This window comes from Temnothorax americanus, unplaced genomic scaffold (assembly GCF_048541705.1).
Source record: "Temnothorax americanus isolate GAGA-0224 unplaced genomic scaffold, ASM4854170v1 Scaffold5, whole genome shotgun sequence".
Lineage (NCBI taxonomy): Eukaryota > Metazoa > Arthropoda > Insecta > Hymenoptera > Formicidae > Temnothorax > Temnothorax americanus.
The window spans coordinates 1,656,833-1,680,568 of record NW_027509657.1 but is presented as its reverse complement, the minus strand read 5'-3'; the positions used below and the strand labels follow the sequence as shown (position 1 = coordinate 1,680,568).

The 23,736-nt window shown below is 38.2% G+C and overlaps 5 protein-coding genes across 7 annotated transcripts; 4 read left to right on the top strand and 1 right to left on the bottom strand.

Moving 5' to 3' along the window:
- Positions 1 to 654: 654 nt before the first annotated feature.
- LOC143903823 (enoyl-CoA hydratase domain-containing protein 3, mitochondrial) lies at positions 655 to 2,983 on the top strand. The gene is made up of 6 exons (XM_077417807.1): positions 655 to 842; positions 1,133 to 1,198; positions 1,539 to 1,715; positions 1,803 to 1,990; positions 2,131 to 2,291; positions 2,644 to 2,983. The coding sequence occupies exons 1-6, from the start codon at positions 792 to 794 to the stop codon at positions 2,871 to 2,873; spliced, it is 873 nt and encodes a 290-aa protein (XP_077273933.1). The 5' UTR covers positions 655 to 791; the 3' UTR covers positions 2,874 to 2,983.
- A 2,321-nt stretch (positions 2,984 to 5,304) lies between these two features.
- On the top strand, positions 5,305 to 8,482 carry LOC143903826 (uncharacterized). The gene is made up of 3 exons (XM_077417811.1): positions 5,305 to 5,613; positions 7,283 to 7,438; positions 7,581 to 8,482. The coding sequence occupies exons 1-3, from the start codon at positions 5,433 to 5,435 to the stop codon at positions 7,820 to 7,822; spliced, it is 579 nt and encodes a 192-aa protein (XP_077273937.1). The 5' UTR covers positions 5,305 to 5,432; the 3' UTR covers positions 7,823 to 8,482.
- A 1,605-nt stretch (positions 8,483 to 10,087) lies between these two features.
- Positions 10,088 to 13,314, top strand: Sin1 (SAPK-interacting protein 1). Its single transcript, XM_077417792.1, has 7 exons — positions 10,088 to 10,283; positions 10,640 to 10,780; positions 10,993 to 11,267; positions 11,458 to 11,627; positions 11,705 to 11,998; positions 12,250 to 12,491; positions 12,674 to 13,314. The coding sequence occupies exons 1-7, from the start codon at positions 10,211 to 10,213 to the stop codon at positions 12,865 to 12,867; spliced, it is 1,389 nt and encodes a 462-aa protein (XP_077273918.1). The 5' UTR covers positions 10,088 to 10,210; the 3' UTR covers positions 12,868 to 13,314.
- On the bottom strand, positions 10,784 to 14,245 carry LOC143903827 (uncharacterized). Its single transcript, XM_077417812.1, has 2 exons — positions 14,018 to 14,245; positions 10,784 to 13,765 (listed from the first exon to the last, which is right to left on the bottom strand). The coding sequence occupies exons 1-2, from the start codon at positions 14,130 to 14,132 to the stop codon at positions 13,323 to 13,325; spliced, it is 558 nt and encodes a 185-aa protein (XP_077273938.1). The 5' UTR covers positions 14,133 to 14,245; the 3' UTR covers positions 10,784 to 13,322.
- An 877-nt stretch (positions 14,246 to 15,122) lies between these two features.
- On the top strand, positions 15,123 to 23,333 carry LOC143903809 (uncharacterized). 3 transcript variants are annotated; one of them, XM_077417778.1, is made up of 8 exons: positions 15,123 to 15,587; positions 16,311 to 16,801; positions 17,070 to 17,249; positions 17,334 to 17,468; positions 17,817 to 18,067; positions 19,652 to 20,434; positions 20,849 to 21,148; positions 21,283 to 23,333. In XM_077417778.1, exons 1-8 carry the CDS (start codon positions 15,389 to 15,391, stop codon positions 21,416 to 21,418), a joined length of 2,475 nt encoding a protein of 824 aa, XP_077273904.1. In that variant the 5' UTR covers positions 15,123 to 15,388; the 3' UTR covers positions 21,419 to 23,333. The 3 variants fall into 3 exon arrangements, with proteins under 3 accessions (XP_077273904.1, XP_077273905.1, XP_077273906.1); XM_077417779.1 differs by having other exon boundaries at positions 15,124 to 15,587; positions 17,817 to 18,055; XM_077417780.1 differs by lacking the exon at positions 15,123 to 15,587 and adding an exon at positions 15,608 to 15,970.
- Positions 23,334 to 23,736: the final 403 nt, after the last annotated feature.

The window sequence follows — 23,736 nt, the reverse complement described above, 5'->3', positions numbered from 1 at the left end:
CCTTTGGAGCGCGCTCTTTAAATACGGACTTTGACATCTGTCATTCACAGAGATCTGTTTACAGATCTCCCGAGAACCGCGAGAACGGGTCAGCTGATCGCCACGCATGCGTTGAACATGCGCAGGGTGCAAGATGAATATATGTAGAGGGTGACTTCGACCAAACCCCGATTAATCTAATTTGCAATTAATTCAACTGGCGCAATTGCTTATTGCAAAACATTCAGCTTTATATAATTCGTTGTTCCTAATTAACCAAAAATTAATTATTTTATTATACAAATTATTTATATACCTATATTATAAACAAAATGTTAAACAGATATTATTGGTTGATAAGTTAATTATCATTGAGTAATTGTAAGTTAATCTCAGAGTTGTTATTAATTAGTATTAGAAGCATGGCACGATATTAAAATAAATATTGAATTTTATTGCATTATTATTTTGTTGGTGTTGAAATTTTTTGTAGCGTTGCAAAGAAGCTTTTATCAATCTCGAGATTGAGCGAATTTTGCTCAATTTTGCTCAAGATTTGCTATTTTTATACCGTTCATTATTTTACCGATAAAACAAATTTCAATTTCGAAAGGGTTTCCTCCTTCGAAACTTCGCGGGCGACAATTATGTCGTGTATTATATCGCATCGCGTTACGGCGTTGTTTATTATGCCTTGGGATCAGGTCTCGCGTCAGTATAGAACGGAGTAGAGTTCGAAGTACGCGATACTACACGTCTAACCTAAATTTCTTATCTGGAATTTCATATGTGAAATACAGTGCCGCGGCGAAATGATAGCCATCTCGAGATTCGCGATTAGAAACGGCTCCGCTGTTTCCCAGGTACTTTTTGCAATTATGTGTTTAATTTACAAGAAAAACTACATAATTATATAATGTCTGTGTACGACTACAGACTGCATCATCATTCGCGATTATACACGTGCACGTGTGTGCGCGCGTCATATGCATGTCACAGCATTATTTCACACGCGCTTGCTCGACGTTGATTGGCTCGTGAGAACAAGGAAGAATCGCGGGAACGTTTCAAACGGCGCCGCCAACCAGTTTCGTGATGTTATCGATAATTATTAATGTAATTGTTGACCCACATTTATTGTTCGATGTTGCAGGGAAGATACATCGCAAGGACATTATCCACCGAGAAGAAATATGTAGAGACGACCGAAAGAAATGGAGTAGAGATATGATTTATTTTTACTCTTCTTATAATTATATGTATATGTAGAATGTTATATCTAGAAGCGTTTCCTTTTATCCTATTTAACTCTGCTAACTATTATATCATCGAATATGTAATGAAAATCTTAAAAATTGAAATTTTAATTATTATTATTTACCATTTTTGCTCGTTTATAATCTTAACACACTAATTATTGTCAAATGTTGTTATCTTAAAATCCCAATTCTACCAGCAATTGCAATTACGATCCACATACACACTCTTTAATAGTTATTACAGTTATTATTCAGCTTGTGCCATCCGCGAGACTAATTAACTTGTCGGCTTTACCTCAGGTCAGAACCATTCGTTTGAGCGACTCTTCTTCGCGCAACTCCTTATCGTTGGAGATGCTGAAAACCCTGGTGAGAGAGATCAAGAGGGACGAGGACAACAAGGACCTCCGGTCGATCGTACTAACGTCTGAGCCATCAGGGAAAGTGTTTTCCGCCGGGCACAATCTGAAGGAACTGGTTCGTAGCGCTTGCGGTCTCACTTTTTTTTACAAGAGCTCTTCTTCATTGCACGGAAAAAACGGATCATCGGCTTGCATCGTTTAGACGGCTGTGAACGCCAAGTCCCACAGAGACGTATTCGAGATCTGTTCGGAACTGATGCGGGCCATCAGTCAGAGTCCGGTACCGGTGATTGCGGCGGTGGACGGTTTGGCAGCCGCAGCCGGCTGTCAATTGATCGCGGCCTGCGACATCGCGGTGTGCACGGAAAGAAGTTCGTTCTCCACTCCAGGGTACTCTTCGCTTATCGTCATTTAATTACCATCTTATTTAGTATCTCATCGTCTACTCATCTCTCTATACCATTAATTACTAGTTCCGTACATTATTGAATGCCATTAATTGCTATCGTCTGTTCGATGCTTGATCGCAGAGCGAATCTCGGGATATTTTGCTCGACGCCGGGTATACCGCTGGTGCGCAATGTCCCAAGGAAGAGCGCGATGTATATGCTTTTCACAGGATTGCCGATTTCCGGCACAGAAGCTTACGAGTGCGGTCTCGTTAGCAAAGTCGTGGCGAACGACAAGCTCGGTGAGTCGCGAAAAATAATCGAAAAGTCATTAGAAAAATATAAAAATTAAACTGAAGAATAGTAAAACTAATTCGAAAATATTTAGAAGTAATTTAGAAACGTTGTAAAGAGATGTAAAATAAATATTTCCCTTTCCTTTATCGGTATTTTTTAAGTTAGTGAGGAAATTATCTCCTACAATTATACATATTAGTATATGTAATATGTACTAATATATATCGATAGTATATTAATATAATAAAATGAAAATATTAATAAAATTAAATAATATTATTTTTAATAACACAATAGTATATGTTTACACAATTAATTTTGCACTTGTATAAATATTTTGTTATATTTTGATTTCAGACGAAGAAGTTCGTCGAATTACAGACGCAATCAACACAAAAAGCCGTTCAGTCGTGCATATCGGTAAAACGTTCCTGTACGAGCAAATAACTCTTGATATATCGACAGCGTATGCTCTGGGCACCGAGAAAATGGTAAACAATTTGAAAATGAGAGATGCACAGAAAGGAATACAAAGTTTTCTGGAAAAGAGAAAGCCCAATTGGTCGCATGACTATGAAAATAATTAATTATATCTATGTAATGTTTTTTTCGTATGTGTAAAGATTTTTTTACAATTAATATTAATATGATACTTTTTACTTGTGTATAATTTCAATAATAAAACAATTAAAAAATATTTTTTTATATGTAATTTATGTCCTTGATGACTCAACTTTAGGTGATACGATAAAACAAACAAATAATATCGTTATCGCCAAAAATAATAGCGGAAAAATTGTGATCGTGTAGTCAAAATGCGAAATAAGTCAAGCTCGTGAAATAAATCCAGGGAAGAGAAATACATATATTTTTCCTTACGTTGCATTTAATAAAGAAGCTAGATGCACAATTATCAAACATAACAAAGTACCTACTTCGAATTCTGACCAACAAGCATGTTAATTAAAAATAATATAAAATTAGTGGCTTAATTATATACGAGTATATATGGCTGAAACAACTTTTGTCTGCAAAGAAAAAGTTTGTATCTTATAATATGTAAAAAATCAATCAATCAAGGAGATATTTACTCTTTAATAAACTTATAAATTCTTAATCAAAAGGAAATGGTTTATTTGTTATTATTGAATTTGCATTGCGATCATAGAAATTAATATTAAAATTCCGTGTATTTTATTGGCAATTTATGTTTTTTCTACAAATGCAGATTACCTTTAATATATATATATATTTCGGTTATTCTCTTTTTTTAATTCTTGAAACTAGAAAAAGATAAAAAATAAGTTAAACCGAGATCAAAGTTAATCTGTCAGAAATTGATAGTTCTATAGAAGCCAAGTTCATCGATCAGATGATATGTTAAAGAAAAAAAAAATATATTAATCAGTATATGTGTTTATGTTAATCCATATCATACTGTCCACGACTGCACTCGGGGAGCGCGCTATTAAGGCCCGGGCACATAGAAAAACTTAAGCAGTAAGACGTACCGCTTACGTTATGTCTTAAGTTCTTGACTGTGATTGGCTGTTTTGCTCACTGCTTACGTTTTACTGCTTAAGTTTTTCTATGTGCCCGGGCCTTTAGCGTTATTTTTTTATTCTATCTTTGTTTTACTATCTAATGAGCGATAGTGCTAATAACGCGCTCCTCGGATGCAGCTTATATCATACTCAGCTAGAAATGATTAAAGTCATACTGATTAATCCATATTTCATATTAAGAAATTTCCCTCAATCTTTTATGTACAAATCTAAAAAACATACAATTATCTGAAACCGGCCCTTATATACACTTTACGTAAAAACTACAATATCGTGAAATGTATACGTGTGTTAAATAGCATTTAGTGAAAATACAAGAAATATGAGAGAGATATGGCACATAATATTTATTATTTAACTAATATTCCAAAATTTCCCATAATTAAAAAAATCCCGTATAATTGAAAAATATTATCTTTAAAGTATCTTTCTATTTTGTAAACTTCTATAAAATTACTCATTTCTAAAAAGTAATGAAAGTAATAAATTAAGTATAATAAAAAAAGAATTATTATCAAAATAAGTTTCAAATTTCGTCAAATTTTCCATTTATCGAACTCTTCCTATCAATCGCAAATTAATTACAGCGGATCAATTGGAAGACCATGTATCGAATCATGCAGAAAAATATATTTATCGCGCAGCTCACCCAATTATTTTATTTAAACGCTGAATTATACTAGAGCATATATATATTCAAAACGCTCACGTGCATCATTGATGCGACTGCCCTATTTATGATAACCGACAAAGAAACTATTAAAGAAACATTTATCAAAAGAAAAAACATGCGGTGAACGTTCGTCGCAAGATTCGCGCGTGGTAAAAAGCACGAACGTCGTTTATTCCTGGTCTTGTTTTGATTAAATTTGTTTGTTGCGATAACGCTTTGCCCTCCTTCGCGAGAAATCTTCGTTTGTGGTCCTCATGCTAAACCGATACGAAAGATGACGTCGAAATTTTTTCAACATCATTTCTATCTGATAAACGGTTAGCACAAACGATCGTTCTCTTTCTTTCCCGACTGGTATCCTAACGCGTTCATGATAAGAAACGTAAGCCGATTCTACGTTTAGTACTACGGTACTATACGGTATCGAAACACGAGAATATTTAGACGCGTGTCGTGTAAAATATTATTTTTTCCTTCTACAATCATTCGGACGCATTTGCATTTTTAAGCTGTCGTATCGTGGCATTCGTCTCCGTTACACGAGTCAGACTACGATACTATAAGTTCTCGTTTACCGAAAGACGATAAGACCGCGGGTTCGCGGTGGTCGAGCAACGTCAGTACGAGAATCTCGAAGTCTCGAAGGCCGCCGATACGCCGTTCTTATTAACCACAAATAAAAAAAAAAAAACATTTCTCTTTCTCCGTCCGTCTCGGCCGCGCTATCTTCCTCGATGTTTCTCCGACCGAGCTTATAAGTGACGACCGCCGTCGCGCCGGAAATCAGTAATCACTTTGGATTATTCCGCAGCGTATTCCGAAGCCGAAGAGAAGCGCACGCACGAGTCGCGAACAAATAGCGCGACGCAAAGCGAAAGTACGACAAGGACAAGGCTCTCCCTTGGTTGATGAATCTTACCGAGGCCACCATCGCTGGCGGCTGCCTGAGGCTCGAGGCTTCCCGGAGGAACGAAATTAGGAAGACAGGTCGGGACAGGAAGAGAGGAAGCACGCCGACAGCAAGCCTGGCGACACGAAGACAATTAACAAGAAAGCTGATAACAGAATTGCTTTTCGAGAGTTGCACTGGTCAGTTGGATTCGGCGAGAAACGTAGAAAAACATTTGCGTGCAATGAGAGCGCTGCAGTTTTAACAGCGCTCATACGAATCCCTTTTTGTATACGGGTCAGCTCATTTTACGTCCGCTGTACCTTGTTAAATTCGTAGTGTAAAATTATACTAAATTTGAGTCATTTTTCACAGTTTCTACTCCTTTCGCCACTACTCCTACTTCATCTGTCGTTAATTTAACTAAAACAACGTTAATTTAATTAAACTAATGAAATAAAAATAATACTGTCTTGTGTTCAAATAATAAATTTTGGCACACATAGTAGTTAAAAATAACAAAATATTATTTAACTCAAGGTATTGGTTTAAGTTTCTTCCTTCATTATTTAACAGTGTATCCTAACAGCAATCCTTTCCGCGGATTTACGAGAGAGCGAATCAATAATTATCCGCATTCCAATTCTATAATTTATTTGAAACAACAGCAGAGAACGTACAATTACATCATTTTTCAACATAGTCTCCTTGCTTTTCAACGCACTTGTTCCAGCGTTCCACAAGCTTGCGTATACCCTTAAAAAAATTTTTTTTATTTGTCCCTTAGCCATGTATATGTACCACTTCTTGCACCTTGGTCTATGGTAATTCGACGAAGTGAAATCTGGATATGTAGCGTTTGAACAGTGTAGACAACAATATTTGAGCACGCATTGTCATGCAACACCAACATGTGCAAGAAGCGGTGCATACGTGGCTGAAGAACCAAAACATTTTTTTCCAAGGGTATATGCAAGCTTGGGGAACGCTGGAACAAGTGCGTTGAAAAGCAAGGGGGCTATGTTAAAAAATGATGTAATTGTATGTTCTTTACTATTGTTCTAATAAATTTTAAAAATAAAGTGCGAATAATTATTGATTCTGCCTCGTGAAATAAAACGAGATACACAAAACTCGGAGGACGAAAGAGAGAACGAACGAGGATCGTAAGAAACAACCAATATAAATATACGAAAAATTATTATGTCAATTGGGCGCGATTCCGATTTATCATTCCCGTATGAAACAGAAACGTGCTTTGGCGGTAATAGTGATGGCGCAGTAGTTATCGCTACGAGCGAAGATCAAAGCTGTTAACAACACGAGAGGCATGATAGTAAAACATTAATAGCTATGTATAGAAAGATCGTAACCCATGCACATGCACGTACACATATACATATACATGCTTGTTTTGATTCGTCACATGACTAAAGTTCGAGATATATTCCTTGTGTATGCAGCATTTATTAATAACTACTAAATTAAGTAACTTTCTTTCTTTAGATGTGAGATATTTCTTAGTAACGAAGTGTGTGCTGTAATTATTGCATACCGTACATAAACATATATATTGAGGGTAAAGCCATAGTGGTGTAAGTCAATATTTTAACAAATTTGACTTACACCGTGGCACTATGGCCTTTACCCCTCCATAAGAATTCAAACAGTAAAATTCAAATCAATCAGTTTACCAATTATTAATAAATGTATTATAATTTTTATAAATCAGATTATCACGACATATGGAATATTAATTGCTGTGGAACGCACGGAATTTTGATTTATATAACAAGATGCGAGAATTTTGATTATTTAATCTTTTCTAATAAAATATATATCATTTACGACGATATTTATTTTTTGTAGACTGTGGAAAAATGTCTTCCATTCCGCAGGGTGCTTTCGCAGTATGGAAAGTCCGCGATAACGACGAACGCGCTGTTTCCATGTTCGCGATGGAGAAAAAAGAGAAGGCTGAAGAGAAGAAAGAGAATATATTTAATTCGAGGCCTCCTCTAGAAGGTAATATATCTTATATATAATATATCTTTATTCAGTTTCACTATTTTTTATAAATTCAATTTTTATTTCGGATGGGGAAACGCTTGATTTAACTTGAATTTACTCGGCTATTTCATTTTACTGAATTCATTAAATAATGCAGGTTGGGAACTGACGCCGCTTAAGTACAACAGCAAGCTGATGAACAGCATCTGGGGATTGTACAATCGCTATTCGGTGCACAACTTTAAGAAGAACACCGACGCCGAGAAGGGGGCCCGCGGTGGGGTGGCCGCGGCGATCTGGGGTGCCATTTTGGAAAACCAGCCCCCGGCCGCCAACGCCGCCGCCGCCTCCGCCACCGCGGAAGCCCCCCGGATTATGAGGACCGGAAATCGCCTCTAAACGCGACGCGGCCACGTGACTTCAAATAACTACTCAGAGATGATAGTTGGGAATGAGAGCGAATTGTGCAGCGCATAATTATCTAAAATGGGGTAATAAATGTATAAATACGCGTATTTAGGGAAAGTTACGTGTGTATAACGAAAGGCGTATTATATATACTAGTAATTATACATATTTTATGAGAGCTCTAAATGGCAATTTTGACACTTACACTTTGAATTTTCGTCTCGATTACGCTATTATCAAGTTATTTCAATATTGTTGTCTGTATAACATCTTTTTATTGCAAAGTTATATTTATTACTGTTTCGCAATAAGACAACTCAAAATCAATCGTGCTACGATACATTATTGCAACAAATAGAAAAAGACTCTGTTTCGTCTAGGGATGTATTATTCCTTGAAATCGAATCATCTGATCAATTTATCTGGAATCGAGACATTTAAATGCCTTAAATTTATTTTTTGCAGGCAAATATTTGTATGAAAAATCGACATGTTTCTTTTTAAATAGTGTCAATAACGAAATTATTGAAAATTGAGCTACGACTACGAAATATCGCGAAATATTCACGATATATGTAGTGACTGATAATAAATCATGTGATCATTTATATATTATTATAATAAAATTGATAAATGAATAAACCCCCCAAAGGTGTACGTGTCACATATATCAATTCATAATATTATACTACTATGTTGCGTTTCGATATTTACTGCCAGTACTAAAAATCTATAGCGTATGTGACGTAAACTATAGGTTTTCAATACTGACAATGAATATCGAAACGCAGCCTATATTAAAATTAATGCATTAATTTCTATAGCTTTTTATCTCGGAATTATTCAATGACAAGTAAAACTTTTAATTTTACCATCGTCACTGATGCTAATTTACGGCTACTTCGATCAAACATTGATTAATTTAATCGGTGATTTAACCGCGACAGAATTGTTTACGATAAATTTTTTAACTATATCCGTTCTGTCAGCGCAATTGAAACAAGTAGAAACTTGCACATTGTTTCCTCGTAGTTTTTAATTGTGCAAGTAGAAACTTGCACATTGCTTCCTCATAGTTCCTAAGTAAGTGTGCAAGTTTTTATTTTATTCGAGGTATAATTATCGGTATTTATTTGTTTTGGCTTCCTCATAGAGGAAGCTTTGTTAGCAAAGGTTCTGATTTCACACTTAACTCTTTTGGGGACTGCGTAAATAATTATATACATTCACTAAAAAATACTAAAAATACTTGTCCACTTAAAAACTAAAACAATACTTTATCGATAAAAAAAATCAGCCCGATATTATAAATATTTGAGATAGCGATTTAATTTTAATTCTATTATATTTTCCAGTTTTTTCTACCCCTATTTCATATATAATTGATTAAAATTTGGTTGATCAGATCAAGTTTTATAAAGCTTCTATGTATGTACGAATTCTTCGAAATTTCAAATGTGTGTAATACGAGATCTGATCAATCAAATTTTAATGAATTATATATGAAATAAGGGTAAAAAAAAAACTGGAAAATATAATAAAATTAAAAATAAATCGCTATCTCAAATATTGAGAAAACGGCAGCGTAAAACACATTTTTCAAAAAAAGGAAAATCTGCATAAAATCTATACCGGTAGACCGATTTCAATAAAATTTGAGGAGGACATACTTTCTATGATACTCTATTTGTGTGCAAAAATTCAAACTGGTATCTAACAAATTGTAGAAGTAGATGCGTGTACAAAAATCCGTACACACACACACACACACACACATACATACATACTTCCGGACATTTTTTATTAATATGATTTTTTGACATTTTAGAACATTCTAAACCTATTTCCATCAAAATCTCGAAAAAAAATTTTTTCACCATTACAAAGCTTCCTCTATGAGGAAGCAAAAAAATTAATAAATTCTGTCCACTTATGTTAACAAAATTATAGGTATTACTTTTTATAAGTTAATCACTGATTAACTTATAATTAACAGCAAAACTGTTCAAAGTAAAATTTCGAATTATATAATATTTATCACCCGTAATTTAATATTTTTTTGTCAAACAATAAAAACAATTAAATAGTTTTATCCATGTTAGTAAAATACTACAGGTATATTATTAATTGTAATAAGTTAATGAAAGTTTGATCGAAATCACCCAAAGTCACCCTCTGATATTATCTGTTGGTAATCGCGCAGCAAACTTCACGACGCTCCGTGCGACCGGTGCGACACGATGGGCGCGGGCGCGGAAATCGATCTTTCGATTTGTAAAAAGGTTCGATCGGCACGAGCCATCGAGGACGCGTTTTATCGCGTGTTTACTAATATAACGGGTGGCGTCTAATCGATAAAAGGGAAAAAGGAGGAAAGAAATGGCTCTCTACGACAATCAACATTGGCTTCTGTCGCACATCAGGGACAGCTTTCTCGCGACAGACGACACAGGTTTGTATGTACTTGTGACGAATCTAGGTTAGAAACGTCAATGGATTAATCGCGAGGCGTTGCACCAATCTGGAAATGTCCTGATAATAAGGTATTTCCGATAACACGCTTGTTGCAAGATGAATTGGATTAAAATTAATCGTTTATATGTCATTGTAACTCAGTAATAAATGAGCTAAATGTGTCAATATATATAGTGTTCCATGTATAGTATTATGCTCTATAATATAGACTGTGTGGAGCATAACAAACATAATAAATGAACTATAAACTATATAATATAGAGTCTATATTATAGTTCATTTAGAATTGTAATTATTTTGTGCTAAATACTTCGTATTACTCTCGATTGAAAGGTATGTGCGACATGGTGATATTGGGGGAGAATATTCCTAAACAGTTGAAGAAAAATGGAACACTGCAATGTTATCCCGGGATGGAAGAAAGCGACGATGAGGATCTGGACGAAATGGGAGAATCGTATGACATACAAATGGGTATATACTTCGCTTTCTTTTTATTTTGCATAAGAATACTTGTGTGTCCTATAAAACTCAAGTCAAAATTGATTCGGTTCGAGATTGTCGGCAAAATAATTTCGATGGCATATACATTTTCTTATAACTAGAACTAAATTGGAGCACGATCCAAATTATTTTCAATTAAATTCCTTAATTATGACGCCCTCTTGTTCGCAACATCGTTCTAGAAATGGAATTCAGTCACAGACAGAGATCTAACACTGCGCAAAGACTAGAGAAAATGGACATAGAAAGGAAAAAAGCTGCCAAAGTCAAGCATGTCAAATGGGAGCACAATCCTGATGCCGTGACGCCGACAGATCAGTCAGATCTGTTTCAAAGGAAAGATTTTCGTAGGAAAACGCCAGTGAAAAAAGGACAATCTCTTTTGTCGGAACAACTCGAAAAGTGTCCAAATTTACCACCAAATCCATTCAAGGAATATGCCAAATTTGACGGCAACGTATGTAATACTGATTTATCGTTTCCCTCAAATGAGCTCCAATTCCAAAAGATCTTAATAAATGAAAATAATGTATGTTACGCAAGATTTCTCATAGCAAAAAATAGAGATTGTGCATTATAAATTTTACAGCTTTGTGATCTTCATAAGAAACATAGATTTGCTATATATTTAAAAATTTCTTTTGCAGGCGCAGGTGAGCATCCCTGTGAGAAAATATAGGATATTCATGTGTATGCTGCCGAGAGAGGACAGGATGTATCCACTTCAGGTGGTGGTAACAGTAACAGCACGAGTATTGGACTTCATCGGGTTGATTTGCTACAAATATGCAAGTGAACGTCCCGATCATAATTTAAAGTCTGTATCAAGTTAATTCCCGTTTACAGAACCCATTGCGTATGCTTTATTTACGAAGTCTCGTCGGCCGTTAACAGGGAAAACATTTCACATTATGGACTGTACATCACTGAGGATGACGGTGAGATAGATTCGGCCTTTCCTTGTTTGGACCCGTACGAAACTATCTCCAAATTCGAATTCACTACGCTGGGCCTGATCGAGATGAAGCCGAGCGATAAAGCACGACACAACACGATCAGTTGCATTCAGGCGAAAAATGAGGAGGACCCGGAGGTTAAAAGCAAGGAGCAGGAGGAAGTTGCAAACGACCTGGCTAAGATGGAGGGTCACACTACTGCGATGGAGGCGCCGTTGTATCAATCGTACAGGTAGTTCAATATTTTACGTCAAATATATCGCTTTTTATAAAGTATTTCAATTGTTAGCATAGCTACATTGAAATAACAAGTGATTAATAAATAATTTAAATGAAATTATGGAAAAGTAATGAATAATTATACTGTTGAAAATTTTAAGGGCAGTATAGTATTGAGAATCAAGTTGTAAAAACAGTAAAAGAAATGGTACAAAGTAATTGTTGAGGTGTGTTGCATGAGAATATACACATCTCCAATTGCAGGGTATATATAATTAACAAGATGCGAGCAAAGACTGAAATTCATCTCGGAATATCGGGCGAGAAGATAGAGATAGATCCAGTGATAACGGGCAAAGGCGCTGCTAGGTTTTGGAATAGACAGCGAGCAGTCAGTTATCACATAGACAGCATCGCCTGGTGCGAAGTGACCGAGACTAAGGGGTCGAAAACTATATTTACGCTGGTTTATACCCCGCAATCCAGTGCTCCAGATAATTTTCTGAGTCAGTTATTTTCTTTTTACATAATTACATATTGCATGATGATTTTATTTCTTTCGATAAAAAAAAAAGATTTTAAGAAAAGTCATTTTTCGCAAATTTATAATTATTTTCAATTTTAAAAAGCTTTACAATGAAGATTTACGTTTCATGGACGATATTTTAATGTTATTATGGCGTTATAGGCCAAAGTCATTCACTTCACCAATCAGCATCGTTCAAAAATCACGATTTTGAAGCGGATTCAGCGACGGCCGAGGAGATTGTACGGAAAATCAATCACATATTGGAGCTGCACAGCAGCCAGTCAAGAAAGGAATATCTCGCGCAGAAGGAGAGGAAAGCAGCGAGGAGGAAGAGCTTTCATCTACATAGATGACAGCTCTATTGGTTATTCTGTGCAATCTTAGATTATTTGAAGCATTGAATATTAATATACCACAGAACGTGATCGTAAGAGTCGCTCTAACATCAGAAATATCTTTATACGATCGAATCAATATCTCGAATCTCCTTGACGTGCCAGAAATGGCGGAAAATAGACGGTCTTCTCTAGAAACTAGACGTATTCCATAGATATAAAGTTTAATGTTGTGTAATATCGGTAAATTATTTTGAGTATTTATTACATCTCATCTCTATCTCATTGATGCGAATGCGCCACAATTACGGTCGTCACGCACCAATAAGTATCGTATAATCGATCGAGCGTTTTCCTACCCAGTGTTGTCATATTTAATTAATTTAAGTGTTATTTATACTTTTACTATTGATGCTCCTACCTGTAAGTTTGTAGAATTGAAACAATAAACGATACCTAAAGCTACGTCTGCTTCATTGCTCTGAGATCTTGATAACATTTCCAGTGGCCTTGGATATATTGCTCTCCATTCTCTCCATGAATCTCCGGTTCAACCTGTGTACATGTTGACCGAGCGTAGACATCTTCAACGCCACGTCCAATAATTTCTGACTATTTTTGCAGATGTGTTCGTAATTGGGACGAGTCAAGACGAAAGTTCTCTCGGCTGCTGTCAGTACATTTATATCGAGAATCTGCCCGTGTCTCTCCGCGCTTGCTTTCTGCTTGGTTAAGTTTTTCCGTTGAGCTTTGCGACTCTTGTACTCCCGTTGCCAATCCTTTCGCTCTTGCCTGAGCTTCTCTACATATTCCTTCAGATTAAAAGTCTCGACATCGTCCTTAGCATTGCACTCTTCTTCATCTTTGTTTGGGTCTGCCGTAAGTCTGCTTTCGTTAATTGTAACATCATTGACGCCTGGAAGATGTTATTTAGTTACAGTTATTAGAGTAGTAATTGATCTGGGGAGCTCAGCAGATTCGTTGTACGGAAGTTAACATTTTCAGAATAAAATTGTTCGTAAGAAATAACTACATTTATGAAAGCAGTGCCATTAATGGAGACCGGTATATTCCGATCTCCAATTATTATGTCTTTAAATTCGGTGATGGTGTTTCGACACAAAAGTCTCTCGCGATCGCAACATGTCACTTCGCAGGGTGAACTAACCTCCATTGTGGTCGCGCGTCACGGTACGTGTTTGGAAAACCGACGATCTCCGTTTACGGACGGTCCTCTCGGATTTAAATTCCTCGTGGAACGTCGACGCATTAGCTGTAGCCATTATCGAGCGATTTGTTGCACCGAAGTGTCATTTCTCGTCAATGCTTTATGCTATAAAAGTCGCCGCGCATACAATAACATGGCGGAGTAATTTTCAAACATTTCAAACGAACGCTCGCACGGGAGCATATGACGCGTTTCAACCAATCAGAAAGACTTGGAGAATCAGCTGATTTCATTCGTGAATCACGTATGATGCCGATGCACATCCTAACGTAAAATACGTTACATGTGTAATTATTGCATAATAATATGATATTTAATACACATATAAATATAAATATTAATAATATAATATATATATTTGTATTACTACATACTTTTTATAATAAATATAATAATAAATATATACAACAAATATCAAACATTTCGCAATATCATGGCTACGATTTTAACGATCTAATAATCGAGCAAACCAAACGAAATAATTAATCGCGCATTTAAATTCTAAAATTCTCGTTTCACTTTCAACGGCGAGATAGACAAAATTAGCTTGGAAAAAATCACGAACAAAAACCGTGTTATCGCCGCGTTCAGTGGAGGATAACTGGCCTAATGATTTCACCTAATGATTTCATTTATTATTGGTTGATCGCGCTTCTCTGTGCGCGCATTGTCTTTAGCCTCTGTATGATATGTTATTTGTTAAAATTACCATCCAATGAAACGATCGTAGAGATCGTTGGGACGATCAATAGGCTGTGATCCATTTGACGCTACAAATGCTTTGAAGAGTTTTTCTTCTCCGTCTTTCTTTATTGAAAGAAAGAAGAAGAGGAATGCTTCAAAGCATTTGTAGAGTTAAGTGGACCGCAGCCTTAAATTAACAAAATTAAATTATAAATAATTTTAATTCTCTACGGAAAGAGCCGCTGCTTGGGTCAATCAATTGTCGTGTGGCCCGCGTTTAGTTCGCCTACTTCCGGGGAGCAGTCCAGCCAGACGGCGCTGATGAGTACCGTCCTCCCCCCCGCCCCTCTGTTTTCCTGGAGGGGGGAGTATGTACCCTCTTGCTGCCAAAAAGGGGCAAGGGGCAGCGCGTGAAGAGAGTGCGATGCGAAAATTGTCAAATATCGGGCGCATGACGGCGGTGTGGCGAGCCCGGTGAGAGAGCCCTGGCGTTGGTGGTGTGTGTGTGTGGCGTACGTAGGAAAACAAACCGGGACAAACATAAATAAAAAAAAGGGAGGAGAAACCAAAACAAACACGTAGCCGCGTTAGCAGCGCCGAGGAGTCGTGGCCGTGCACGGGGGCGCGATGTCGAGCACCCTGGAGAAGAAGATCATGAATCTGGAGGAGCGGCTGCGGGCGGAGAACGAGTCGCGGGACCGGGACAGGCAGGTCGGCGCCGAGGTCGGCGGCCCGGGCATAGGCCTGCACTCCTCATCGTCGTCGTCGTCGTCGTCGGCGACCGTGGGCCCCGCGTCCAGCCCCGCGCTCCGCAGACCCCGGCAACGTAAGCAGCCCGCTCTGATGCGCGCAAAGATCCCCGCGAGTCCATCCTGGATCCTCCCCTCATCCCGGATCGATGCGATCCACCCCGCCGGCCGATGCGTTGTCGCGTTCGCGCGCGTGTACAGGTTATGTTGACCGTCGCGCCGTTGATCGATCCCCGCACTGTTGATCTCGCGATTTAAAGACCCGCGGAAGCGATTCGGCGGGATCTCGCTTCTTCGTCCGCCTCCTTTTTATCGCCTATCGTTTGCTTGCGTCGAGCGTGGTTCGCTCGCTGTTTGATTTACTCATTTTTTGTTGAACCACTTTTAGATCCGTATACCGTAAACCGTTTATTATTGTAATTGAATTCTGATACTGAATCAAAAAATTCAGAGATTACTGGTAAGTGGCGCAGGATATAACATTACTATAGCTCGATGTTAAATATATATAGTAATATATAAGATTGATAGCTGAATTTATATATAAATTGAGAAACTATTCAATATAATATATGAATTTATTAACTGAATCCATAAGTTTGATGTTAAATTTTTGAAGAAATAACTGAAATACTTTTCAACATTGATATTAAGATCACTTCTGGTTATTAAAGTTAATGTAGAGTTATTTATAATATAATGCTGAATTATAAGAAAGTTTATGTTTGATTATAAAGAAATAAATATATGATGGAAAGAACGGAATAATGTATTAAAATGTATCACGCATCTCTTTACAGTTGGGGATATGGGTACCCCGACACGACCCAGAAGACAGCTAGATCTGCCAGTGTCGCAGATAACGCCGCCAAAGATGCACGACAGCGAAGTCGAGTTAAAGCTGCAGGAAATCATGAAGATGAACGGCATCCTGAACATCAATGGTCAGAGGTATCAGACAGAGATGAAAGACTTGGAACATCTGGGCGAACTCGGTAACGGCACTTGTGGACACGTTGTCAAAATGAGGCATAAACCGAGCGGCGTGGTAATCGCTGTGAAACAGATGCGACGCTCTGGGAATGCGGAGGAGAATAAGAGGATAATTATGGATCTCGACGTTGTGCTCAAGTCGCACGACTGTCCGTACATTGTGCAGTGCCTGGGTTGTTTCATAACCGAATCCGATGTTTGGATTTGCATGGAACTGATGGCGACGTGCCTAGATAAACTATTGAAGCGTAGCAGGCAAGCGATACCGGAGAATTTTTTAGGAAAAGTTACAGTAGCAGTAAGTTTCTTTATGCTTTCGTTTATTAAGTGTTTTGTCGCAACATTTCCAAAATTTCTATATTTGAAAGTCTTGGAGAAATTATAGTAAAAGAGAAGATATACATTTGAAAAGAAGATAATTTTACTGTATTATTATTTTCAAAGTTAAGATACCATTCTGTGATTTTTTTCTAAAAATTTGAAATGCAATATTTTGGAACGTTTTTATGATAATTTTGAAACTATTGTGGAAAGACGAATTTACATTATACATTCTTTCTCTTTAGACAGTAAAAGCGTTGTCGTACCTGAAAGAGAAGCATGGTGTAATTCATAGAGACGTGAAACCTAGTAATATATTACTGGACGAGACGGGAGGGGTGAAACTCTGTGATTTCGGAATTTCTGGCAGACTGGTCGACAGCAAAGCGAAGACGAGAAGCGCGGGATGCGCGGCGTACATGGCTGTGAGTAACATGTGTATCACAATGTAGAAGAATGTTCCAATTTCTTAAGTAATGGAATAACTTATCGTTTCGTTTTTTGTGCAGCCTGAAAGGATAGATCCACCAGATCCTACTAAGCCGGATTATGATATAAGGGCGGATGTATGGAGTTTGGGCATTACTCTAGTGGAACTAGCTACGGGAGTATTTCCTTATCGAGACTGCAAGACTGATTTTGAGGTAAAATTTCCATTGGAAATTTATTTCAGTTTCTTTGTTATTTTCGTGTGGACGTAGTTGTACGGAAAAAAATTAATTTTTAGATTTTTTTTTATTATAAGATGTACTAAATATGTGTAGTACTTATGTATTGAAGTTAACTGCATATTGGAGTCCTTTTGCTTTTAGGTTTTGCTTTCTCAGTGTGGAACTTTATTTTTAATATAGCTGTATCTTTTGAAAAAAACTATTTTAAAGTGGCTTGATTTCTTTATATATAACTTTATACAAACTTTATATATATATGTAACCACATCTATCTACTTATATCGTTTCTATACTTATTTTATTATTCTACTCACATTACAGGTACTGAGCAGAGTAGTACAAGACGATCCTCCGTCTCTTCCGGCGGATGCGCACTTCTCCAAGGAGTTTAGGAATTTCGTCAGCTGCTGCCTCACGAAGAACTACAAGCACCGGCCAAAGTACCACAAGCTCATGGAACATGCCTTTATTCGCAAGTACGAAGTTTTACAGGACGACGAGACAAATTTCGCCCTGACAAACTCCGGCTGTCAATGGTTCATACGGCAGTTAGAACCAAGGTGGGAACCAAGGTCTGATTGCTGTTCGTTGTACGCTTTTTTTAGATTAGACGTAATATTTAGGATGTTTAATATTGTGATAGGAAAGACAGGATAATGATATAATCATTAAAAACGCTAGCGTGATAGCGAGATCGCGAACTTTTAAACGTGGCATGAAATTTCTGACTAATAAAGATACTGATCTCTGGTTTGGTTATCTATATTTTTTTTTTATCTTTTGGCAATAACCAGGTTTAATCGCGTTTTACGAGCGATTTTTATAAAGACTTCATAAAGACTTTGTGCGCTTAACATATTCACAATCAGTGAGTTTTGAACCGAAGCGTTTTGCGAATTGGCCTGACGTTGGATGTTAACGATTGTACGAAGTGTCTTGGAATTATGGCGTTTTTGACTTTTAGCCAGCGGATTCTCTCTCGTTGATTGCTTGTTGACTTTTGGAACTAAAGAATGATCAATTTGAGAATTTGTCGAAAAAATTACGGCCGAAAGAAAGACGCGACATACTCCTGGAACATCCGGTATATATTTATCTCTGATACTGCTTTGGAAAAAAAAACCTGACATTTATAGTTCCTTCTTTCGAATTAAAAGTTTGCGTGCGTGTTGAATTGTGTTGCAGCGTTGAGCTTGAGGGAGGCAGCGCGGCGTAGCATCCTCCCTCTCCCTTATTCCTTTCTTCTTTCCTACTTCCGCTCCTTCCCGGACAAACTGCCTAAAAATCCCCGAAAGAAAACTTTAAAAAAAGTGAAAAAAAGAAAAGATAGACTACTCCCCGCTACTCAGAGTATCCAAAAATCTGGCCAATTTTCATTTCGAGTTGTTTGGTTTGTGCACGCGCCTGTTACACATCCCACCCTTCAACCCCTACTCACGGTAAGCATTGTTTTTTTATTTATTTCAATATATTTTCGTTTCTTTTCGTCTACTTTTGTTGCGTTTAGCGTACCGACTCGCCCACTCCGCCGCAATGCACGCATAATTTTTCCCTGTGCACATGCCCTTTTTCTTTTCTTTTTTTGCAGATTGATTTCGTGAAATAAATTTTTGCATCTGCTATTGCAGATCGGGGACGAAATTGATGCAGCGAAATTAATGTAAGCGTGATAAAGAGGATTATGGATCGTGTAGATATTCTAATCATGGAAATTTTAATTGTATTGTTTATTTCCTTTCTTAATTTTGTCAACAAAATTTTTATACATCCTAGGATTTCTTGTGATTTTTATGCAAAGTTTTCGCCGTGAGCAGCTCGTTCCATGACTTACACGACAATGCGAAAGATCTTGATTTTGCAGCATAATCCTCCAAAAGTTACCGGCACGGTTTAGAGATCTAATATATCTCTCTTAAAAGAAAACTTCTGTCCTCATCTGCATTTTGCATGCTATAACAATTAACGATTAACGTTCTGCTCTAACTTTCATTAACTCTTCTAGACTGAGGTTTTTTGCAGAGTCATCACGATACGATTATGGGATGATAATGGTACACACATATGCATATCGAGTCAGATCGCATTTTCACGTTGAAAGGAAATCACCGTATTTATAAATTTATCTTTGATAAAATTTCATTTGGATGGCAATTTAGTTCCAGATTGCCAGGAGGTCAGCAGCAGCGAGTTTCGGGTCATGTGTCTCTGAAGCAGACAGCCCATCTTCGGGCGCAATCCGAGATGCCAGCCTTCCTGAAAAGCAACGTCAATAGCATCAAAGAGTCACCGAATTCCGGCTTTCTGCCGTTCCATCAGCGTTCCAATAGCGAGAACGGCGCGAACTACGTGCCCTATAGTCCGTACGCTCTTCGTCGGAAGGAGATCGCTCGACCGTTCTCGCCGCCGAAGTCCAAGGACGCGGATCAGTCGGAGCCGAACCTGCCACCGCGACCTTTCTCACCCTACCGGCAGCAGAGCATGGTCACGAGGCACGATTACAATTCTTCGAATCGCTGCTCGACAACGAACGGTCAAGGTAGACAGGAAACGACGACAACGACGACGACGACGACAACGGCGGCGAGACCGTTCTCTCCTTACAGGACTCAGGACACCAGCGTGGACAGCAATGGTCGGCCGTATTCCCCGTATCGCAGTAGCCGTTACGAGGAACACGACGGTGGCAACAAGGCGGACCGATGGCAAGGAGGCGTCTCGAGATCGCTGAGTCCCTTCACCAGAGATTATTCGCCCTGGCGACGTGAGAATGTCGATCCACCCGTCATTCAGCCGCCACCTGCCACGTATGACAACAGCGGCCGTTACTCACCGTTTCTACAGCATAGAATTGCGCAACCACCGTTGCAGCAGCCCGCGACACTCCAAACCTATCCGCAGACGCAGAACATCTACGGTAGCCCAATGATCAGCCGCAAGAGGTAATTGAAAGACTTAAATTGGTTCACCTGTATTAAAATGCATTGTTATTTAGAACTCATTAACACTTATCAAAGTATAATGTGTAAGGTATTTTACAATTTTTATTTCTTTCATTTGCAAAAATATTTGCTGATTGACTATATATATAAATTAAATACTCTATACTCTTAATCTTACATCCTTCGTTCATTCTTTCATCTGTTTATTTAATTTTAGTCTAACCAATTGTATTTTTTATTATCTTTTAATGTAAAAGTTCATCTTTTAATCACCTTTATTTAATTTATTTTATAATTTAGTAGATATGCATAGGTTACCGCATTTAACAAATAATACCACATATGTTTACTTTCTGTATCACAATTCGCAAAGAATTTTGTCATAAAGCATCAGGTTTTATCATTTTGTATCAGGTTTCCTTCGGAGCCACCGCCGCAGGGATCCCATGGCTCCTCTAGTCCACAGTTATTAATCTCCCGTTTCGCGCATCAACTGAAACAGGAGTCACCGCCGTCGTCGTTGGTGATGCCACCGCAGCAGATCGTTGGCTCGAAGGAGTCCGCGAAGAAACGCTTCGCGTCCTACGTACGGCTCAGGCTCGGCAGTGAGCGCGCTCCTTCGCCAGAACCACCGCCGAGACTGAGTCGCGGCGAGTCTCCGCTTGCCCTCAGGAGGAACTTAATCGAGCAGGCGTCTCCCTCCTTTCCACGAAGGTGTGCATCTTCCAAGGAAATAATTCCTTATATAATTATGAATTATATAGTCATCAATTATATAATCATTGATCGTTCTTTAATGACACCAAAAGAGAATGTGTAATATGGCAGATGATTTGGGCTTCTTCTAGGTACGTCTCGCCTTCTCCGCCCCAGCCGCCGCCTAGGAGATTGTCGGAAAGCAATTCCGTGCCTGGTAGCCCGCAACACGTGCGAGCTCGTCTACGCTATACGCCTGAACCTCAGAGAAGACCTCCGCCACCATAACCCACCGCTACAATCATTAAGCCTTATTATTATTCCTTATTGGTGCCATATGTGACTACGGACACCCGGATGGCGATCGCGTGTACCATGGAGTAGTGAGGTGCATCGTTGTCCGGTAACGGTTGCGCGCACAGAGCGAGTCACGGAACGTGTAGACGTATATACACGACGTGTTCTCGAAACGTTTATAAACCAAATGAAAAACATGAAGAGGAAACGGAGAAGCGTGTTCTTAATACTCGAGCCGTCGCGAACTCGAAGTTGTACGCGAGTCGAAGACTTAGTACGGGAACGTCGATTTAGCGTGCGAAACGGCTGAAATCGCCGGAAATAATATTTCATCTTGATTTGACATTTTTCACGCATTTAGATTCGCGGACACTTCGAACGCGAGAATTGCCTTAAGAGACACGAGGACTTATACTCTAGCGAGTGTGAATATTTCAGATCTCTGAAAGATTTCTGAGTACTTCAGATTTCTGATCGAAGAATATTTTCGGAATTCCTTATTGATGTTAGGACATAGAAAAGAGTGAAACGCGTCTTTTTCGAGTTTAGAACGCTTCACACGCTAAAGTCGTAAATGTAAACTTCTGCACGGTCGAGTAGCTTAGCTAAATCGCGCCGACCGCCTCGGTTTGATTGATCCTGGCGCGCGAATGCTTGGAATGAATTATTTTCTACAAGATACCGTAGGAAGGAGAGTAAATAATTGCATAGATAAATCCTCAAAAGAACGATTAAATAGTTTCGGTACAAATTCTCGCCGAGCTCTTTGCCTTGTGACTGTTCTAAGTGGAAGGGAATAATCGATTGAAACTAGAATTAATGTTGTAAAATCGAGAATGCGATCGACACCCCAAGGCCCGCGTGCACGCGTTTTACGTACGTACGCGAGGGGGTTGTTCGCGCGACGTTTGCACGGCTTTTCTTCGTCGCGAGATGCGAATTGATCTACCTTCGTCAATAATTCTCTTCTCGATGTGTATTTATAGTGCAGTACGCGATGAGAATATCGATGCTCAACTTTTTATATCGTTTGCGTATTAAAGAAAAAAAGTACAGTGACGGAGGAATGCGGCATTAATCGCGATGCACCGCGATGTTTTTTCTAATCAGCCTCGACAACACAATACATACATATTTATGTATATTATATATGTAAGTGTATATATACATATATACATGTATATGTATATATATACACGCTCGTAAAAAAATGTACCTTATGAAAAAATATACTTGGCGCGAGACGCTACCGCGTCTCTCGATACATACGCAAAAAAAGTATATATGGTATCGTGCAAAAATGCGTAAACCGTTCCTATCGCTCTTCGTTTACGCTTCTTTCTGTCAATCTTGAGAACTTTGTCAAGGGAAGGAGAGAGACACAATAAACGCGCAACGAAACTCGCTCTCTTCTCTCGGACGGCCTTGCGGTACCTCTGCGACTCGAATTGCAGTCTGACATCTTTTCCACGATTTACTATTAATATTAATGACTTTATTATTGAAGCAACTTAAAGTTAAATACGAGAGCGAGTCGTAAGTTTACGAGTGCGTAATCCAATATCGATAGTCCAACCGAGAGGGATATTATCGTCAACACTTTTCTTCGCGACAAGAAAAGGGGAGGAAAAATAAGAAAAACGGAAGCACAATAATGTCGCGGTAGCACGTCTCGTATAGTCCTACGGGGGGGCAAATGTATATTACTTAATCAGCAGTACGTGCACGGCGTCACTCACACCAAACACACACACACTACACATACACACGGTTTTAGAATGTTGTAATTATTATTTTTAATTAACATTTAATCCCTAATTACGTTCAAGTCTACACTCGTAATCACCTTTGTCATTTATTTGACAAAAGGATCTGTTGCAATGTAAATAAACTTATATTTATACGAGTTATCCGCGCATCTCTTTTCCCATTTCCTCCTTCGCCACTCCATCCTCCGAATTCTCGCTTTAAAAGTATATCGCTACTATTTTTGGGTCATGCTTTTGTCATTTTAAATTGAATTGGTGCGTTCTACTATACATACTCGTCGTTCGTCGTTCGGAATAACAAAAGAATTGCGCAAGTCATTCGTGCAGCCGTCTTCACTGATTACGATGAAACGTATATAATAGTATAAAAATGCAATCTCTCTGACCTTTCGGCGTTTTCATTTTTATTCAATCGATTGGAAAATATCGAGTAATATTGAAAGAAACATATACTCCGTCTTAATTTAGTTTGATAGACCACATTACTTCACTGCTGCGCAAATAACTATAATTATAATATATACCAGATAGTATAATATA

Coding starts and splice junctions, on each gene's coding strand:
- LOC143903823 (XM_077417807.1), top strand. CDS start 792: ATGATAGCCATCTCGAGATTCGCGATTAGAAACGGCTCCGCTGTTTCC. Junction 843..1,132: donor ACGGCTCCGCTGTTTCCCAG/GTACTTTTTGCA, acceptor TCGATGTTGCAG/GGAAGATACATCGCAAGGAC. Junction 2,292..2,643: donor CGTGGCGAACGACAAGCTCG/GTGAGTCGCGAA, acceptor TTTTGATTTCAG/ACGAAGAAGTTCGTCGAATT.
- LOC143903826 (XM_077417811.1), top strand. CDS start 5,433: ATGAATCTTACCGAGGCCACCATCGCTGGCGGCTGCCTGAGGCTCGAG. Junction 5,614..7,282: donor GCTTTTCGAGAGTTGCACTG/GTCAGTTGGATT, acceptor TATTTTTTGTAG/ACTGTGGAAAAATGTCTTCC. Junction 7,439..7,580: donor TTCGAGGCCTCCTCTAGAAG/GTAATATATCTT, acceptor TAAATAATGCAG/GTTGGGAACTGACGCCGCTT.
- Sin1 (XM_077417792.1), top strand. CDS start 10,211: ATGGCTCTCTACGACAATCAACATTGGCTTCTGTCGCACATCAGGGAC. Junction 11,628..11,704: donor CGTCCCGATCATAATTTAAA/GTCTGTATCAAG, acceptor GGCCGTTAACAG/GGAAAACATTTCACATTATG. Junction 12,492..12,673: donor TGCTCCAGATAATTTTCTGA/GTCAGTTATTTT, acceptor ATGGCGTTATAG/GCCAAAGTCATTCACTTCAC.
- LOC143903827 (XM_077417812.1), bottom strand. CDS start 14,132: ATGGCTACAGCTAATGCGTCGACGTTCCACGAGGAATTTAAATCCGAG. Junction 13,766..14,017: donor GACGCGCGACCACAATGGAG/GTTAGTTCACCC, acceptor AACATCTTCCAG/GCGTCAATGATGTTACAATT.
- LOC143903809 (XM_077417778.1), top strand. CDS start 15,389: ATGTCGAGCACCCTGGAGAAGAAGATCATGAATCTGGAGGAGCGGCTG. Junction 16,802..17,069: donor TAGGAAAAGTTACAGTAGCA/GTAAGTTTCTTT, acceptor CTTTCTCTTTAG/ACAGTAAAAGCGTTGTCGTA. Junction 17,250..17,333: donor GATGCGCGGCGTACATGGCT/GTGAGTAACATG, acceptor TTTTTTGTGCAG/CCTGAAAGGATAGATCCACC.